Genomic DNA, 19,843 nt, shown 5'->3' on the forward strand with positions numbered 1-19,843 from the left:
GACTTGACTGGTGAATGCTCACTTTTTTTCCTCAGAACGAACTTTCCCAAGTTAAGCAAAGCCTGAATTAAATTTCTAGTCATCATATATAGCTAAAACTGCCTATTTGGGAGCAGCCTAAATGCTAGCTATGAAAGTGATTAATTCTCTATTTAACTTTGTTACTACAATAAAGTTTGTTGTCTAAAGCAGTATGTTCAGCTGATAGTTTTGCAGGTGTCAGAATATTAATTGTGAGTTTGTTCTCTGTTCCAGGTGATTACGCTGGTTTCCCTGGATGTGGCTTGCTGAGGCTGCACAGCACCTACCGTCATGATCTCAAGATTTATGCCTCAGATGAGGGACGAGTTCAGATGACAGCAGCAGCTTTTGCAAAGGTCCTTCCTCTCTTTTGGGCATCTGTTAGTTCTGCTACATTAGTCTTAAAATATGCCAGTTCCAAAGGAAAACATCTGGTGATGAGGAAGGAACTGTCCTAGGAACTTCCCACTCTCTGCTTGGAGGATGGTAGCACATTATGCTAATAGGAACTGTATGGGGCGGTACTGGAAATCCAGTGTAGCTGCGCATGTATTGTACCTTTAGTATCCTGTCCAGGATAGGACCCAGGCTGGAAAAGGAGTTATTTATGGAGTATTGCTGGTGTTTGATGTTAGAGCACATCAAACCTGTTGCTGAATATTAATTACCTACAGAATGAGTGTTTCTTGGGTGACTGCCCAGCCAGAGGGGTCATTCCTTGACTGCTGGATTTAAAAGGGGAATGAAGTGTCTTTGGTGCAGTGTGGGCTGCGGGCTGGGGAGAGGACAGGTTCATCTGCAGTTAAAGCTGGAGCCAAGGGGAATCCTGTGGTGGTGACCTTAGCTGTTCTTCAGAGCCTCTGGTGTATCAACATTTTCCAGCAAACTGAATTGGCTGCTCAACAATTGCCTAGACAAATATGGGGCTGCTGCAGGCAGAGCTGGCCTTTTGCCTTGAATAGCTCTAGAAGCATGCCAGAGTCACTGGTGACTTCAGGTGCTGTTTCTGTAAAAGTGCTCTTCAAGGGCAGTTGAGATTTCACTCAAGTTGACTGAAGGCTGGCCATGAAACTACCAGAAATGTTTGTTGCTTGGGCTGCACATAGCTGAAATCTTGTCCTGTGTTGCTTTAGGGTTTGCTGGCCCTGGAGGGTGAGCTCACCCCCATCCTGGTGCAAATGGTGAAAAGTGCCAATATGAACGGTCTCCTGGACAGTGACAGTGATTCCCTTAGCAGCTGCCAACACAGAGTGAAGGCACGACTGCATGAAATCATGCAGAAGGATGCTGATTTCTGTGAAGAGGATTATGAAAAGGTAAAGCACCTGTGTGGCTTTGTTGCTTCCTGTATCTGGAAGGAGAATAGCATTGCTCCAGTGGTTTGCTGTGAAGCCTGCTTGTATGTGAACAGTAGTTTGGTTAGTCTGAGATCAGTTCTGGTCAAAATTACAGGGTATAAACAGAACTTGAGGAGGGAAAGGGCAGGTTAATGGCCCCTGCCCTTCTCCAAGGGAAAATCCTCAGTGTTGCTCCACTGTCCCCTTCAAGAATCATCACGGTACCTTCCTCTCCCTTTAGAAGTCTCAGTGCGTTTTATTCTCATGGGTGTGCTAAAAGAAGAGTTCTCGTGGTTTACTGCGTCGTGCCAGAACAATTCCAGTTGCTGTGGACAGGGAGTATGCCTTGCCAGATTCTAGATCTGTGCTCTGTGCATGTGTGAACAGATCTTTTGGATGCAAACCCTTTTGTGGTCCTATCAGTGTCTGATAACTGCAGAGTAGAGAGCATGGGCTACATCCAGCACAGCAACCAATAAAAGCAGTATAGCTGCTTCTCCAACAAGTCCCCAAAACACTATTTTTCCCAGATTCTGAGATCTGATTACCGGACTGAAATCCATTACCATTAAGGAACGTATTTATCACCTCAAAGAACTACTTCAAACTTCTCTGAAGCCTTTCTGCTCAAGCACAAAAGCAAAGTGAGACAAGAGTGGATATTGTAGGTGGAGGAGGTCTGATCTGATAGGAGCAGTTGTTTGCTACCTCTGAGTTTGGTCCTGAGGAAGTTTTTAAAACATGCCTAACTACCCCTAGGCATAGGCCAGCTCATTACGCTCAGCTGGGAGCACAACTTTTGTACCTAATCAGAAAGCAGTACAGCTGCAAAAGGCAGACATCTTGTGTTCACAGTCTGTAAAGATACTAACTAATGTCTACTGGTATCTTCTCTCAGCTAGCACCTACAGGCAGTGCTTCTCTGCTCAACTCCATGACATTTATCCAGAACCCAGTAGAGGTCTGTAACCAGGTGTTCACCCTGATTGAGAATCTTACCTCCCAGATACGAAAACGTCTGGAAGACCCAAAATCTGCAGGTGAGCATCAGAACTGGAAAGCAGTTTAATTTATTGTTACATCTTCAGAGCTCCCAAACACCACTATGGTTTATGTTTGTCTGTAGCAAAGAAATTCTAAAGTGAAATTCTGTATGTGCTATTGATGTAGAAGGCTCTTATTCCACTTTCAACTACTGTTAGAGCTGTAACGTAAAGGAAATGATATGTGCATCTTGGGTTTAGAGTGAATGTAAATAGCAGCAGTATAGCCTGGAGAGGTATGTCTGATTTTTTTCAAGCATTTCCTGGAGGGAGCTCAAGACTGTAAACAGCAACTTTTTCAGTCATGATTTGCTCATCTCTAAGAACTTTCCTAATAACAGTGCAGAGGTTTTAAAAAGGCATCTGTGGGACATTTCACACAATCTATGGCAGACATAAACCAATAGGCAAACAGTTTCACTTTTCTCAAGTATTTCGGAAGTAGCTTATTGCTGCAGGTTAAAACTCTGTGCAGCCGATCCAGTGGCTTTTCCAGTCTAGGATTCCCATGGGTGACATAATAATCAGAGCCCTTCTGTGCTGGGAGAAGTCAGTCATAGCTGTCACTTGAAATCTACGCAGAAGTAGTGAGGATGTGAATGTGGTTTGGTGTTCTTTGCTGTTTAGACCTGCAGCTGTACCACAGTGAGACTTTAGAACTGATGCTGCAACGCTGGAGTAAGCTGGAACGAGATTTCCGCATGAAGAATGGGCGTTATGACATCAGCAAGATCCCTGATATCTACGACTGCATCAAATATGATGTACAGCACAACTGTGCACTGAAACTGGAAGGCACAGCTGAACTCTTCAAACTCTCCAAAGCCCTGGCAGATGTGATCATACCCCAGGTATAGCCTGTCCTGCCAGTGTGACGATGTCTGTGGTGTCAGTTTCTGACCCTTTCCCTGTCTGTTTTTGCTCGATTCTTTTGCACGTTAGCTCTCAAGGCAGCATATCACAGGTATTTCTCAGATATATCTCTCAGTGTTTGTATAAGCCTGCAACCATTTATGACTTAAGATGTGGTGGGGCTGGCTTCCTGGATGAGGATTCTGACAGTGTCAGAATAATGAACAGCTGATGCAGCAGCTTTTCCATGTTCATCATAGTGCATTATAGCACAGCTTTGAGTTGAGTGCGTGTGCTGTAGCAACACCCCATTCTCCACATACAACATTGTACAGGGAAAGAGAGATTTCTGTGTTAAAGTGAAGGCTTGTTCTGGCAAGTTTGTTATTCTTGTCAAACTAGAACTTGTGCAGTTTCTGAAGTTGGCTTGCTTCTTACAAAGTTTATGCCCACGAACATGGGAGGGGAAAGGAGGGCCACATGCAGTGGATCTCTGTAGTCACCGTTGTTCTGTCCCACTTCTGGCAGAACATCCTTTGTTTATATGCGATGAACTTTTACCAGCAAGGTCCAATTGCACTTGTGCCCATGTAGAGCAGAAGTGGTCTTCTAAACTTTTTCACAGTGTTCTTCATGAGATATAGTTTGGCTATTCCCAGCATAGCACTTCAAGTTTTATCTTTGCAAGTAGCAGTTGTTGCATTAATGCTCATGCCAGGTCAGGGTATAAGTTTGTGTGTCATGAGAGGAGGGTCCCTGGCGGTACTTGCACCTCTCAACTGTTGGAAGAGTACTGACAGTCATGTCTAGACAGATTGGGATTCTTGGAGGAGTCTCTGTCCTCTGTCACCATCTGCAATATGTGGAAAAAAAGAGAAAAGTGACGTTTCCCTTTCTGTCCTTGTCCTGTAGTGGTGCTTGCGGACAGACCTGTTGAAGTCCAGCCTCCTTTCATGTAAGGATGTGGCAAAGAACCAGGGCTCAGGGGTATCTATTGTTTTGTTCCTGCAGGAATATGGGATTAATAAGGAGGAGAAACTGGAGATTGCTATTGGCTTTTGTCTTCCTCTCATTAAAAAGATCCAGTTGGACCTACAGAGAACCCATGAAGATGAGTCTGTCAACAAACTACATCCCTTGTAAGGATTGTGCTGCATGCTGCTGCTGGTGGGGAGGGCAGCTTTGGAGCAGCGTGTGGGAACCACGCCAGAAGAGTGTACTGGTGTGGAAGGAGGCACTGAACATACGTTGAAGGACACACCAAGAGGGAGATATGTTCGTGCTCCTAGAACTAGAAGGGAAATGGAAAGGCGCATTGAGCATGATACCACAGAAGCTTAAACCCATTGTTGGTGGTGCCTTCATCCCTGTCTCTACAAGGGGCAAGTGCTGGTATGTTGAGGCCACCTCTGCCCCACCATGTGTCTCCATTAGGATACCATAAAACTTGCTGCTTCTATGTCCAGTGCTCTCACTGTTCTGTTCCTGCTGCTCTTTGACAGTTCCCAGTGCGGGGTTATCTTATTCCATTAAGTGTGCAGAAATGCTGCTGTGTGGTAGATGGCAATTCATTGGCAGGCTGTGAGTAACACTGGGCTGATTTTGGTTTAGGTACTCAAGAGGAGTTCTGTCACCAGGTCGCCACGTTCGGACACGGCTCTACTTCACCAGTGAGAGCCATGTGCACTCTCTGCTCAGTATCTTCCGCTATGGGGGCCTCCTGGATGTAAGTGTCCCAGCAATGCTGACAGAGTAAGCCTCCCTGCTTTTTTTCAGTGGCCCTTTCCAAGGTGGACAGTGTATGTTTGTAGGTTGCCCCTCTAGCCAGCTCCCCCAGTAATGACGTGCATCAGTGGCCTCTGGCCAACTCCATCTCTGCTGTGTCTGCATGCTGCAGCTTCGTGCCTTTCTGGCATGTAGGAGGATTGTTCTTCCTCAGTCCTGACACTGCCTGCCTTGCTTGTATGGAGGCATGTTTTCTCCAAGAGCTGTCCTGCTGGTTTCGGATGAGTAGACCACTTAACCTGTGTAGGAGGATAGCAATATAAGGCAATGGGAATGAGGGATTTTCTCTCTTCCTGCTTCCTTCAATCCTTTATTTCAAGAGCTTGACCCTGTTATTTAGCGACTTTCTGTCAATTCTAAGTCAAGAAAATCAGTTTGCTTACAGAGGATGTGACTTGAGGTTGCAAATGCATAGGGGGTGCTCTCTACCAGAGGGACAGATGACACATTTTTAGGGGACTAACTCATCCAATCCAACCTTCACTTGCTTTCATAACGTGCTTACTGAAGGAATTGGCATCACCCTGAGAAAAGCTCTGCTTTAGAGTCCTTGAGAGGCTCTCTGATTTATCTTCCCATTTTTAAGCATGGTGTCTTGAAATGCCTTCAGAGTTTGGGCTTGCTTAGCAGGTGTGATTTCTGATGTCTGTGGAAGCTCAATGTATCTGCAGGCAGTGATCATGCAAGTACCTCTGAACTGCTCACTGAATAAGATGCTACTTTATTCCCCGACTTGAGTGTCAGAGGATGCTGTGTTGCCAGCACAGGGATGTTAGGCTGCATTTGGGTTCATTTGTACCTGTGGGGTTCATTTCACGTCCATCAAGGTGGCGAGCTGCTCCACAGCAGCGTGAATGGTACTTCAGGTATGGCCATTCCCTAGCAGTGTTGGGAAACAATGAGGGGTGGGCTTCCCTGCCTTGTGGAGCCCAAGGGTCCAGCAGGGCTCTGTAGACTTTTCATTCAGCATCGTGTAAAAGCAGCTTCACTTGGTCCCTTATTTAGCACAAGTTCATCCCTTGTGCTTTTTTTGAGATTTCTCTAAAATACTCTATTCTGTAGGCCACTATTTGAGAATGACTGTGTTTGGGAACGTGCTGTGGGTTATGCTTTTCTCCAGACAGCATGGCACAGGGGCTTGCAGCTGGATGTGCTCAGAACTGCACGTGGATTGTATGGGTAGCTGTAGTGTCCCTCTATGCAGTTGCTCCTTACTTTAAGCACCCCACCCTCATTGCAAGGTCATTTCTCTTCATGCAAGTTAAGCAAGGTGTTTTTTGTCCTGACAATGTTGTTATCTTGTGGAGAGACAAACTCTCTCAGACCCATTTCACTGAATGCTGCAAGGTGTCTGCTGTTGCTTATTCCATGCGACTGTTTATGTGTATATATCAGGAAAACAAAGACCAGCAGTGGAAGAGAGCCATGGACTATTTGAGTGCTATCTCAGAGCTGAACTACATGACCCAGATTGTTATCATGCTCTACGAGGACAACAACAAGGTGAGGGGTATAGCTGTAGGATAAAATCCTTCCTGCCATAATGAAAGGCACAGTCCCCGAGAGATGAGTTCAGCTGGGAAGTCTGTAACCTGAGCTCTCTCCGCTTGTGAATAAAGATGGATGGATCATTAACACAACTGATAGTTTTTATTTTTAGGTGGGAGGCAGTGACCCAGTTAATGCTAGTTACTTGTAAGCAGAATGCTACCCTAAGCAGGAATACCAAACTTAAGTAATCAATACTATCTATTTTAAAGCATTTCCTAAAGCAATGTAATTTTCTGTCTCTTGATATTAATTACAAATGAAGAGTAGGAAAAAATAAACAAACACAAATGATATTTGGCAGTTTTTTCCAAATATTTCTAGAAAATACCCAGACATTCCACATTTCTAAACTTTTTTTTATTGTAAAAATATACAGATATAGTTAGGGAAGTATATATTGGTATCTTCAGGAAGAGAATGATTTAGAAAACAGCCAGAATGTGGAAGCTGATGGTGATGACCATAAGTAGTTTTGGCACCAAATTGCATGTACTGAATCCCAGGTTCTGTGACTCAGGTACTGTACTGTAGGAGGTTGTAGTGGGCGAGGGGAGCAGTCCCTTTACTCCATATGCTATAGAATTAGAATCTTCTGTTCACAGAGCTGATGTGGGGTTCTAATGGTAGAAGTGAAATATTTCTCAGTGCTGTTTGTCAAAAAAGCCCCAAAAAGTCTTAGGAGTGGTGTAAATCTGTTAATAAGTAGAGATGGTGAAACTTTTGGTTTTACATCATTGGTGCCAGATACTGTAAAAGCTCTGGCTTCTTTTAAAAAAAAAAAATTAATATTAGAGACAGTTACTTAAATCTTGGAACAACCTGACTAAAGGTTCAGGAGGGAACCAGTCTCTCCCTGCCCCAGTGTGTGCTGGTTTTGCAACAGGAGTGGATCAGAAGGGGCTATGTTTTAGGTTTGTGTGTATATATATATACACACACACACACATATAGCCTGATTCTGTTTTGGTCCTCTGGTGGCTGTTTGTCACAAAATAACAACAATCTGAATGCCTCAGCTTTGTGCTAATAAGGGCTGTCCTTTTGGATGAGACAAACCTAGAGCCATTATGTTTGTGGTTTCTTGTTGCTTCCGCTTTCCTTCCAAAAGGATGTGCTTGGGATGCGTGCTGCGCCAGCATGGCAGGGTGGCCCAGGTCAGACCATGACCTATGCTGACAGTGGGACTGATTTTTATTTATTGACTTATTCCTGTGGCTCTTGTTCACAGGACCCGTCTTCAGAAGAGCGTTTCCATGTGGAGCTGCATTTCAGCCCTGGCGTGAAAGGCTGTGAGGAAGACAGAAACGTGCCCACGGGGTTTGGCTTTCGGCCTGCCTCCGCAGAGGTGAGCATCCTGCCTGGGCGCCGGCTGCCCTGCCCGCTAGGGATGTGGCCAGTGTGGGGCCCTCAGGCACCTTGCTGCTCTACCAGGCTCGGCAGCTGTCCAGTCTCCAGCAGCAAATTTTCCTCTGACCCTTCTCTCGTACCCGCGAGCTGTTAGCAGGTTATGTTCCCTGCCGAACTCCCAGGTTTTGTCAGGGCTGGTATCCTCCTGAGCTCAGCAGAGCTGGGAGGCGCAAGGTGGGAGTCAGTGCCTGGGCAGCACTTGCAAAGGCCGCGTGCCTGTAGGTGTCAATGTTTCCTTTCTGCAGAACGAGGACAAGAAAGCTGACCAAGGCAGCCTGGAGGACCTCTCCAAAGAGAAGGGTGTAGATGAGCCAGACCGCGCACAGCAAAGGTCTCCGCAGCCTTCTGAGCCTGTCAGCATTCAGCGAAGATCACCGCTGATCAGGAACCGGAAAACAGGGTCCATGGAGGTAACAATGCAGTGGGTGCCCTTGCTTGTTCTAATGAAGGTCTTTTGCTTGGTTTTGGTTTCCTGGCATTCCTTTTAATGTGCCAGAGTTTGAGTTGATTCTGGGAAAGGATCTGCAGAAGTTAAAGAGGGATTTTTGGAAGGCAGACCTACCAGACTCCTCCTCATTGAGGAAGGACATGGGCAACACAGGTCAGAGGAACTGATGAGGAAGAGCAAGTAAGGAAATGCTTGAGAAACACAAGGTACATGAGTTCCTTCATACTTTTGAGATCTCCATTGTTCCACAATCCAACACAAACTTGAAATTAAAAATTGAGCATGCACTCTCACAAACTTAGCGTTATGCTTCTTGAAAGTGGTGATTTTAAGGAAGAGACATACTTTTCTTTACCTTCAATTGATGGCATTTGAGACCAGTAGGTAACTTGGAGCACAACACTGATTATACTATCTGTCTTTGCAGGTGCTATCTGAATCTTCTTCCAAATCAGGAGGTTATCGCCTCTTCAGCACTTATTCCAGGCAATCTTCTGAGATGAAGCAAAGTGGCTTAGGTACTGTACTTGACCTGTAACCAGCCTGCTCACCTGTACCTCTGTATTTCTGTGGTTATCTGTCTGTCTCTCCACATGTACACCTGGCTTAAGTTCCTTGTATGTCTCTCTGTTTGTATTATGTCTTCTTTTAGTGTTACTGTTTAGACCACTGTAGAGACTGTCTTATTGTATCTCCTTTTGTGTATGATCTTCTCCTTCAGCTTCTAGTAACAGAAGATGCACTGTTCATCCTTTATAGTATGGGAGCAACAGAGCAAGCTGTTTACTTGCAGGTTGGCCTTCTGGTTCCATGTTGCTACCATATGTTATACCATTTCTGAACTTAGTAGGAAGAGATGATTTTACGTGAGAACTAGTGTGCTTTCTGTTCTGCAAAACAGTAGTTTACGTGCAAAGCTGCTCTTCATGTAAGACTATTATATTTCTACCTTTGCTTCATAAAGATGTCTCGTATGGAACAGATCATGTCATCTGCAGTGGTGTTTGACAGCTCTCTAATTGAGCTGGAATCCGTGGTTAGCCATTCTTTGCTTGGTAGCCAGCAGAAGAGAATATTTTGGGGCACTTGGTGTTCTCTGCCTGTCCTTGAGAGTACCATTCTCTGCCATCCTAATCTAAACTATGTCTTAATAGTTGAAATTCTTCCTGAAATAGTTTTGCTAAAGCAAGATCTATTTGGAAACTGAAAAGCTGTCTTTGCTGTCATGAGGTTCAAAGATAGCTGTGAAACCTAGATCTTGCAGATGACTAATAAGCACCAGGAGGTGGAAATGCCTAAGTTATGCCCACTTTCTTTTTCTTTAAAACCATTTTTGCATTATGGCATGGCTGTAGACTTGCAGCAGTTCTGACTCATCAGTTCTTTACTCTGTTATGTGGACATCCTGCAGCCAAGAGATTTCTGAAAGACCCGATCATTTCTTCGTCACTTTTGAATGAGGTGTTTCTTTGGAAGCTAATTCTTACCAAGTAAAGGGAATTTTCTTCAGAGTGGTTAGGAAGTATCCCTGGAGTCTGCCAGTTATGCTCCCAGCCAACTGGAAAAATCTAAGAAGGAATGGCTGATGCATATTATTTTCATAAAGGCACAATAGCCTTGGCCACAGTGGTTTTTGAATGTGCTATTTCATGTGGTGCATCTACTTACTTCTGCCTTTCACAGACCACCTGCAGGATTAAGTAAGCTGTAATAGACTGCCTTGCTTAGGCTTGAGGAAACCTGTGGTTATTCTGTGAATCCATGTGAATCAATATGAGAATTTCTGAGATGCCACACAGTCAAGGAAGTGCATCTGTTTGGAGAATTACTGAGTACATCAAATGCTACAAGCAAACTATCTTTACTGTTTGGATGTCTGAGTACCAGAAGGCATGCGCTCTGGAAAGCGGATGTTACAGCCTATTTACTACAGCCTTTTCCAGGTTTCTGAGGAATGTCTGTTTTGGCAATAGAGAAGACTACTACTCTACAGGACCCTTGTAAAGTACTACTTTTCCTTGACAACAAAATTTGAAATGCGGTCCCAGCAGGTTTAATTTCAGATTCTTGACTGACTTACTTTGCTGGGAAGCCTGTGCTTGTCACTCTCTCAACTGTGAAGCTCTGCAGAGACAAAACTTTGAGTAGGAATTGATAGACCTGATCTGTGACAGTAGACCTCTAGCTAGATACTCAGTCCAACCATCATTCTTCTCTATAGAGTCTTGCAGCTGCAGGCACAGAAGGGTCGAGCAGGAGAGACCTGTGGTGCAACACCAGCTTGCACAATCCCTGGTTATCAGGATGTCTGTGTTGCTATGAATTTCTCTTAACCCGAGAACTGTTAAGAAGAATGATGCCTCTTTACCTGTAAAAGTCAAGCTCTTCAAGGAATCTTGTCGATTCCTTTCCTGCTTGTTTTGTAGAAATCTATTTTCTTCCCCCTTTAGGACCTGAAATGTGCTCTCTCTGTGAGAAATAATACGGAACTCACAGGAGCTTGAACTTTGACTTTAATACTTGTCTCAGCAGCTATGCTGTGAGGGGGGTCATTCAGATACTACCTGCTGTTTCTAAGCTTTTCTGAAGTTGAGCCTGTCACCTGTTGCCTGATCTTGTCAGTGGCTCGCTCTCATTATCGTTGGGAGAATGGATCCTCTGGGAGAATGTCTGTTCAGGTATAACCTCTTATGTTTAAGGATGCAGGAATGGGGAGCAGCACAGAGCTCCTATAATAACCCTGCTGCCATACCTGCCAGAATTGTGTCTTTACTGTAATTTAATGTCTGTTTGGAAAAGGGGCGGGCTGCAGCTTGCTTTGTGTATGTGAAGTGGTGCTTTGGGGTGTGCTATGTTTTTCTGGGCAGGAGCAAGTGCATTATTGTGGATTGTCTGCAATTGTGTGTATGCTTCTAGCTTGAGAAGCCTAGGGAAATTTCAGTGGCTTGCTTTGCTTGCAAGAACACTTCAAAATGGGGTAAAATCCTTGCTGTTTCAGCAACAGAGGTGGTATACTGCCAGTGGGCCTGAAGCATTGTGCTGAGACTCCCATAGGGAAATAAGGGATGTCCGTTTTTTAATGTATCTGAAACATTGAATGTACATCTGAAAATTTAATACACAAAAAAGATCCAGCACATACAGTAATTTCTAGCAAATGTTGCTACATCTTAAATCCAAATGGCTAGTATACCATTATGTTCTTTAGGATGCGTGTGTGTGCGTAACTTTGCCTAGAGTTCACTGTAGACAATTGCTGTCATCCATAGAGTCACCTTTGTAAATTCTCTTCTGGCTTAAGGGTGCTAACAAAATGCCTCTGTCTACTGTAGGATGGCAGAAACACTGGGGTATCCTTAGTGGCATGAGGTTGCTTAAGATAGAAAGTCACTAAAATCTTCTGTTCCATTTTTATCTGCCAGCAAATTAGTCTGTTGGGGCTTTTTTTGTTGTTTGTTTGTTTGTTTGTTTGTTTTTTTAATCCATGGGAGGATGATTAGGAGCATCATCCTGGCTGCTGCTTGACAAAATTTTGTTTGCATTCTGACAGATTCTGGCTCATGTTGAGTCAGCACTGAGCTTCAATTTAAGGCATTAGGAGAAAATTTTCTAAGGCTTGTGTATCAGTCACCCTGCAGGCAAGAGTTCTTTGCCTGTTTGTCCAAGGACACATATGTGCTAGTCCGCCCTGTGGAAAGCTACCAGCAGTGTCACAGTGGTGGAATACCTTAAGCTCTGTGCATAAGAGAAGCTTTTTGGTCATCCCCCACTGTTCCCAGGAGCAGATGTCGTCAGCTTAGACTGAGCTTACATGTGAATAGCTCAAAACTCAGGATCTGTGTGCTTTCTTCAAAGAAGCTCTGGCTAAAAAGGAGCTTTGCAGAGAAAGAGTGGGGGTTTTGAAGAGCAACGAGTGGACATGAGGCAGCAGTGTGTCCTTACACCAAAGAAGGGCAACGGCATGCTTTGCTGGATTAGCAGGAGTACAGCTGTCAGGCTGAGGGATTTGGTTCTTTCTCTCTTTTCACCTCTTGTGAGACTGCATCTAAAGTACTGCCATCCTGTCCTGGGCTCCCTAGTGCAAGAAGAGTGTGGATGTAGTGGGTGTAAGCCCATTAAGGGCAGTGGAGGTGGATGACGGCTGGAGCACATGACCTTGGAGGAGAAGCTGAGAGAGCAGGGCTTGTTCACATCAGAAGCTGTGGGGAGTTGAGACCTTAATGCTGTTCAACCACCTAAATGGGAGGTTACAGAGAAGACGGAGACAGACTGTCCTCCGTGGCGTGTGGTGATAGGATGAGAGTCCAACAGACACAAGTTGCAGCATGGGAAATTCCAGTTATCTAGGAAGAACAAATTTTTCACCATGAATGTGCCAGATATTGAAACAGGGGCCCAGAGAAGTTCCGAAATCTCCTTTCTTGGAGGTATTCAAAACTTGACTGGACAAACCCTAGCAAGCTGATCCAAGTTGGCCCTGCTGGGGTGTTGGGAAAGAAGCCTCCAGAGGTTCCTTCCAGCTTAAATCATGCTATGATGCTGTTTTAGAATCAAGAGCTGTTTGCAATATAGGCAGGATCTTTTTAACAGTAACAGTTGCACTGTTTCAGTTAAATACTAAGAGGCATTATGTCAGGTTTTTTGCCTTGGCAGACAAGGTGGAACAAGATCAACCTGCTTGTTTCTGGAAGCCTTTTGTATGTGGGAGTAATGTTGTTTTTAGCAGTTGGTATTCTCAGTACAGAATGCAGCATCAAGGTGGTTTAACAGAGAATTTATGGCTAATCAGTGGCTTTGTCTGGCCCATAATAAGGTTTTGTCTCACTCACAATTGCTTTCCTCAGTTGAAAGAATCCTGTTTCAAATGCCTGATGTTCCCTAAATATCACATAAAGTCAAGTCACTCTACAGAAGCTGTGCCTTGGAGAAGCAAACACCAGCAGTTGCCAAAGCCACTGGTATTAGGTTGCCCTCCTATGCTTGAGACTGTCTTGCATGCCATATTCCTTGCCATGGGGTAAACAAAGTTCCATGCTGTGTGCACATCTGATGCTTTGCAAGGGTAGTTTGTGGAACAATTGGACCTACTCTGGAGTAGCAAGACATGACCAAGTGGGTGTGAAATATCATCTGGGCAGCAGCTTGGGAAAGAAAGATCTCTGGTCACATTGCTTTCCTTACTGCTTGACAGAGTGATTAATCCACGTTTGGTGATCAACAGATCAGGCAGTCCTTTCTTCTTCTTGGTGTCCTAAAGAAAAAGGAGCTTTCCAAAGAGAAAGGGCAGAAGAGCAGAGAAATGAAGCCCTGTGACATGAACATCAGTGATTTGGCATCTTGGCTTTTCTGACATGAGTACATAGATTTGCTGACTAGAGGGTGTCAAGGTGTTTCTCCTAGGTCAGGGCAAGAAAGCCAAATGGAAATAAACCCCTGGATGGAGTTAAGAACTTTCCTGGTGCTGAGTTTCAGGCTACCTGTTGTGCATTTGACACTACTGAATTTAGAATAGGGAATACTGCCTCCCTATGCTCCCTGGCATAATTTTTTTCCCTGAGATTGCCTGCAAAGTGGCCAGTTCATTCCTCATTTTTTGACTAACCCTGCTTTTCTGTAGTTGCATGCAGTGGAGATGTAATACTAACACCTTCCATGCCTTTCCAGGGTCACAATGCACCGGCCTGTTTAGCACCACTGTGCTGGGAGGCTCCTCCAGTGCCCCCAACCTCCAGGACTACGCACGCAGCCATGGCAAAAAGTTTGCCAGCAGCCTGACATACAAAGACGGTATGTGTGTTCCCCATGCAGCAGGTGGTTAATTTGTGGACTTTGGTGTCTCAGGATGCTACTGAGGCAAAGGCTTAGACTGCTAAGAAGAATGACAGTTTAATGTGTATATTCGTCGCATCTACAGTAATGCATTTTATCATATCCCAAGAAATCGTGATCCTTGCTAGGACAAGACAGGAGCTGATGTGCAAGGAGTTTTATGCTGATGTATGGTATTGCTGGGGTCTGATTTTGGTCTGACATTTTAATACTGCTTGCTGTTGTGGAGGAGGATTTATTGGTCTAGATATTAAATAGGTTTGTCCTGGTATGGAAATCCAGCACGTCACATCATCTTGCTTACCTTGGTGATCTTGCTGATGCTAAACAAAGCTTTTGTGGAGACAGTAATCCTTGCCCTACAGAAGATGGAGCTGTCCCAAAGGCAGAGAGATGTGCTTGGGGGTGGATAAGATGGGTATTAGAGTAAGGTTGGGCACACAGAAGAGTCCAAGGTAGCTGTCAGAAAGCAAGTGTAATATGCCTGAAGTGCTTGAGGTAAGTGGGATACTTGGATGAAATACTGCAAAAGGTCCAGAAAGTCCAGTTATTGTGCAGTTCTGCAGAAACTGCCTTAAAGTTCAGCAAGATGATCTGGTAAAATGTATTTGGGTCATTAGTATAAATGTTGCCTGATGCACATGGGTGAAGGGGTGTTGCCAGCTGCGGCTTGTTCTGTGGTTTGTACTAGTGCATTATATGCATTGAGAAGCAGGGACTGTGTTGCTACTTTCAAGGAAATTGGAGCACAGGGAAAGACTGAGATATCCTGGAGGAGTTGGAGGGGTGTAATGCACAAGTGCAAGTGTCTGTTGTGATTCTGATAAGAAAGGCACTCAAGCTCTGTAAGTACTGATTAGCATACCATTTGTTGGAATGCTGAGTTGAGCAGCATTGAACAAACCACTCCATGGATAGGATCTGCACAGTATGCTGTGCCCTAATTGGAAATCCACCCAATGTTATGCAACTTGGGCTTCCCAGCATCTGAATGGATGTAAGATTACCTGTCCTCTCTTTTACTTTTTTGTGTTAGTTCTAACAAATGGTATTTTAATCAATACTTTAGAGAGCCTGAGTGCCTTTCTTATCGGGATCATAATGGACACTAGCACTGGTGGATTACAAAGTAGGGAAATTATTAAGGCAGTAATTTGGGGCCTTTGGGGAAAACAGGAAGTTGATTTGTTTGGATTTTTGTCCAGTTTTAAGGCAAGGAGAATGGCCTAGCAAATCAGGGTGGAAAGATGCTATCCAATTCTCAGACCTATTGGAACCTCATGAATGCTGTTGTGTTGAGACCATTATGTATACTGGCTTTCTGTGCTGCTTTTCACTGTGTAAGAGAAAACTGTGTTGCTTCTTACCTCTTCAGGCAGCTCCCTAGCGCACAACAGGCTGTGAGTGATAGAGACAGGGAGGGTGAACTGGGAGGATTTTAAACCCTGCTATACCAGTCTGAGCTGCTCGAGGCAGCAAGTGCTGGGTACTCATAGGTCCCAGAATAAGCTCATGGTGTTTGGCACAAGACTGGGGCATAAATACCAGGAGAGCCGCTGAAAAGGCCAGCAAGGGCTCTGGCTGCTTTTCTTCCATAACTCTGTAAGCAGTGTGAATCCAAGGCAGCACTAATTCTTAGGGAAAAGCATCAAAGACTGCTTGCTCTATACCCAGCTGGGAACAGAATAGATTCTGCTCAGTCCTGTAGGCTGTGTAGTAGGAGCTTGCCGGCAGCTGGCTACTCTCATTCAAGGTCCAGAGCTGAGTCCTGCGGCATTAGCCTAAATTCATTGACAAGGTCTCTGCGTGCAGAGACGCAGTTGTACCCTCAAGTACTTAAAAGTCAGACTTATTTAAACTAGAGTGTGACTAACACAGCCCAGAATTATTCATCTTGATGTTATACTTCTTTTCTCATGTTTCTCAGTGTGCTATGGCACCCTGTGCTACCAGCGCCTTGCTGCAATAAGAGCAATTGTGAGGAAGAAGTGGGGGGCTTGGAAAAACAAGTAGGAGGCAGAAGTGTGTTTAGCGTCTGGGGAAGGTAGTTTGGAATGTGAAAAAAGCCCTTGATCTGCATGTTCCTGCTTAAATGAGCACCAGTGAAATGCTGAACAATGGCATTTAAACCAAACATCACTAGAGCTGAATACAGGAAGTGACACAGCAGCCTCTTCAAGTACATTTGTATCAAGGCCTTCTTCACGGTCATTGGGCTAATAAAGTTTAAAAGCCTTCAGATTCTGGAGCACATCTTTGCATGAATTCTCTGATATTTTTTCATGGTTTTGGTGCTTCAAGGTGTGGCGCATGGCTTATAGCACTTCATCAAAGACTTGCTCAAGTGAAGTTAAAATGGCCCTTCTTTCTGAAGCCTTTTTTGCTTGGGGCTGGAAGAGGACTAAGGAACACTTCAGTGGAAAGTTGTGTCCAACCTCAGGTTGAAGGAAGGTCCACTGATGGTTGTGATTTGAAGTTGGCTTGTCTGAAGCCAGGGATCCAGTAAGCTATGTTGCAGTACCATTTAAATTGATGTGCTGTAAAGGCAAGGGGGAGGTGTGGGGTGGAATGGAGGTGGTTACCAGCTGGCTGACGGCAGCTCCAGGACTTGGACACTTCTAAAGGATTGCATGTGTAGGGAAGATTGTCATGCTCTGTTTGTTGAGTTTAAAGAAAGAAAAACAATTTTTAGGGATGTTATGCTGGCAAAAGAAATTGCAGCGAGTTTGAGAGTTGGTTTAAATATATTATTTGGCCAAGTCAGTGGATGTAGCTAGAGAAGCACAATGGGGGTGTGGAGCATAAATTGATTTGTGTATCTTCTAACCTTGGTGTAGAGGGATAGGCATAGAGACTCTGTTGACTAGGTACAATGGACACATGAAACATGAAAGAGAAATAAAAACATTTTCCAATATTTCCTAAAAGTTCCTAAATAGCAGCAAAAGATATGATTGGCTGGGATCTCACATCAAATCCTACATACAGATGATCTGATCTAGGCCATTCTTTCCCATGATAGCTGAGGAATTTCCAGAGTGGGAATAAACTGAAGTTTTCAGCTTTTTTTTTTTTGGAGACTAATCCATGTCTTTTAAAGCTCATCTGTTTGCACCCTATCAGATGCATAGAATCTGTCCTTGCACTGTCTTTCTGATGTGTGATTTCTATGGGAGAGCTTGGCCTGGCCTGGGATGTGGCCAGGAGAAGCCTGAGGACCACTCTGACAGGAGTATCCCAAAACCTCTTCCGTACTGAAATGCTTTGAGCAACAGAACTGTAGAGGCACGTCTTCATGGGTCTTCTGTTTGTTCCCTAATTAGTTAGTTGTCATACATAGCTCTGTTTAGCTTGCATTAAGATGTTTTGGGCTGCACTTACCTATGCCAGAGCTCTTCAGTTCCGCTACAGAACAGCTGTCATTTTCCTTGGGCAGAGAGGAATCCTGAGAACTATCCTCCTGTGGTGCTGCTGCTTGCTTGGCCATGTGCTCCTGTGGCTGTGAGCATGGCCTAACTGCATCTTGCACTGGCCTGAGCCTGGGTTGCTCTCAGAATGGCTGGAAGTGTGGTGGGAAGGTATGAGATGCTGTCTGTGACTGCGAGAGTGTGGCTGAGGTCTTTGCAGTGTCAGGGGAGACCCTGGCAGGGCAGTGCAAGGGAAGTGGGGAGCTGGCAGAGTGCTAGGAAGCCAAACGGTTCAGTCAGACCTGCAGGTAGAGCGTGCCCAGGGTGCTACAGCAGTGCCAACAAGAGCATGTGTTATGGGGATCAAGAAGAAGGTGAACCTGAAAGGGTAGTTGCAAGCATATGAAGGTCGGGGGATCCTTAGAAGCAGGCTGTTAACTGAGATGATCTGTTTTTATTTCCTCAGAGCTCTTGTCTATGCCAGCCGTAAAACGATTTTCTGTGTCGTTTGCAAAGCATCCGACTAATGGTACGTTTGCTTCCTTGATTTGACGTTCCCTCACACTTCTAACCCCATGCTCACATTCAGTTCTCTCTGCACATACTCTCCTCTCAGCCTTCTTGTGGTTTTTTTGTGTCTGTGTATCTGGTGTCTAAACATGCTTCACTTTCCCCCATTGTCTTGTTGTGACTAACGTGTTCATTCACCCTTTGTTACTTCTCAGTGGTTCCTCTGCTGTCCCCCAAGGCATTTGTGTCCCAGGTGAAAAAGCAAGAGCAGTGGCTCTGTGAATGGACTCCTAAAGCAGCCTTTAATTCCACTGCTGACATTAAGGCCTTCTTTCATGCTTCCTTTCGGGGGGGAGTGGGGGTCGGAGATAGAATACTGTTGGATTTGTGGGGGTGATATCCACTCCATATCCTAAGAGCATCAGCAGCTTAGGTCCTTAGTTTCTACAATGCAGATTTGCAGGACCAAAACAAGGATAGCCTTAAGGCTACCCATGTGTCACCTGGAAGAGCACAGTCTATGGTGGGAGAGAAGGAGGTGCTAACAGCGTTCCCTCTGTGCATGGTATTCCTCAGCACAGTCATTTTAGGAGTACTGGTAACCTCATGGCCTCCTATTTGAAAACTTGTCTGTTAGAGTGGTCCCTTGGTTACTCCAAGCATGGTGATGTTGGTGGGAGTAGGCTCACCTTTCCTGCAGATGTTATCCTGGGAATGGTGTCTCTCCAGAGCTTTCATTTGTCTGCTGTTGGTGAACAATGCTGGCATGGGCCTACCACCTTCCTGAGGTAGGAGGGGATCGGCACCATGCCACCCAGGGTGACGTAACCTGCTTCATGCCTGTCATGCTTGTAGCTGTGAAAAGGCTTGGTAAAGAATGTCTGACAGTGCTTCTGTTGACTCTATCTCTGCTTCATATTGCTACTAACCTGACACCTGAACTGTGAGTCTTTTGATGTTAAAGACCACTAGCTCTGTTGTAGCAGATACCTTGAACTAGTGTTTATTATCCAAGTCTTGCACAGAAACTTTTGAAAAGGTTTGTTTCACAGCACCACTCCTACCTCATGGCTCCTGCTGTTGAGATGAGTTATAACCAAAACAGGTCACTGAAAGATAAAAGGTTAAGTATTTCTGTCTTATGTGATCAAGGCTGCTTCTGCAATCTCGTTGCTTAGTAAATGTGAAGATATTCTGCTCTGCGTGATCTGGAAGATTAAAGAAGTTCAGAAGACTGTTACGAAGACCAGAGTTTTGGGAAAGATGAAAGGGGAAAGGGCAGCTAAATGTGGCTTTATCATTTCAAATAACCGAAGGCAACCTATTTTCTGTGTTTACTTGGTTTTGTTTTTCTCCGAGTGACCAACTGCTCAATTTGTTTGTATGTCTGGATACCATCTGAGCTCACGTGGTGTATGTCACCAGAATGTGTCGTTCTATCTTGCCAGCAAAACTTGTACCAAGCACCAGTCTTTCCTAAGCCACACTGTAAAGCAACTGCCCCTGCCTCAAATACAATAAAGTGAAACTGGGCATCAGGTTTTTCCCAAGAACACAATGAATATTTCTAACAGCAAAGTATTCCTTAATCAAGAAAACAAAGACAGAGGTCGAGCAGGTGTGAGATTGAAGTTAGGCATATTTGGTCTAGGC

General features: G+C 44.7%; 1 protein-coding gene across 12 annotated transcripts in view; it reads left to right on the forward strand.

Moving 5' to 3' along the window:
• PPIP5K1 (diphosphoinositol pentakisphosphate kinase 1) overlaps positions 1-19,843 on the forward strand; it is a 48,094-nt gene that overhangs the window by 15,830 nt on the left and 12,421 nt on the right. For 7 of the 12 annotated variants that reach the window (XM_075044783.1, XM_075044784.1, XM_075044782.1 and 4 more), the window contains 12 exons: positions 256-377; positions 1,155-1,337; positions 2,257-2,398; positions 3,029-3,252; positions 4,265-4,392; positions 4,865-4,979; positions 6,434-6,541; positions 7,818-7,934; positions 8,242-8,406; positions 8,872-8,962; positions 14,109-14,231; positions 18,147-18,209. In XM_075044783.1, coding sequence (XP_074900884.1) covers positions 256-377; positions 1,155-1,337; positions 2,257-2,398; positions 3,029-3,252; positions 4,265-4,392; positions 4,865-4,979; positions 6,434-6,541; positions 7,818-7,934; positions 8,242-8,406; positions 8,872-8,962; positions 14,109-14,231; positions 18,147-18,209 — 1,581 coding nt within the window. The remainder of the gene's footprint in view (positions 1-255; positions 378-1,154; positions 1,338-2,256; positions 2,399-3,028; positions 3,253-4,264; positions 4,393-4,864; positions 4,980-6,433; positions 6,542-7,817; positions 7,935-8,241; positions 8,407-8,871; positions 8,963-14,108; positions 14,232-18,146; positions 18,210-19,843) is intronic. The other 5 variants (XM_075044785.1, XM_075044787.1, XM_075044790.1 and 2 more) reach the window with 2 other exon arrangements.

Source organism: Buteo buteo, chromosome 13, assembly GCF_964188355.1.
Source record: "Buteo buteo chromosome 13, bButBut1.hap1.1, whole genome shotgun sequence".
Lineage (NCBI taxonomy): Eukaryota > Metazoa > Chordata > Aves > Accipitriformes > Accipitridae > Buteo > Buteo buteo.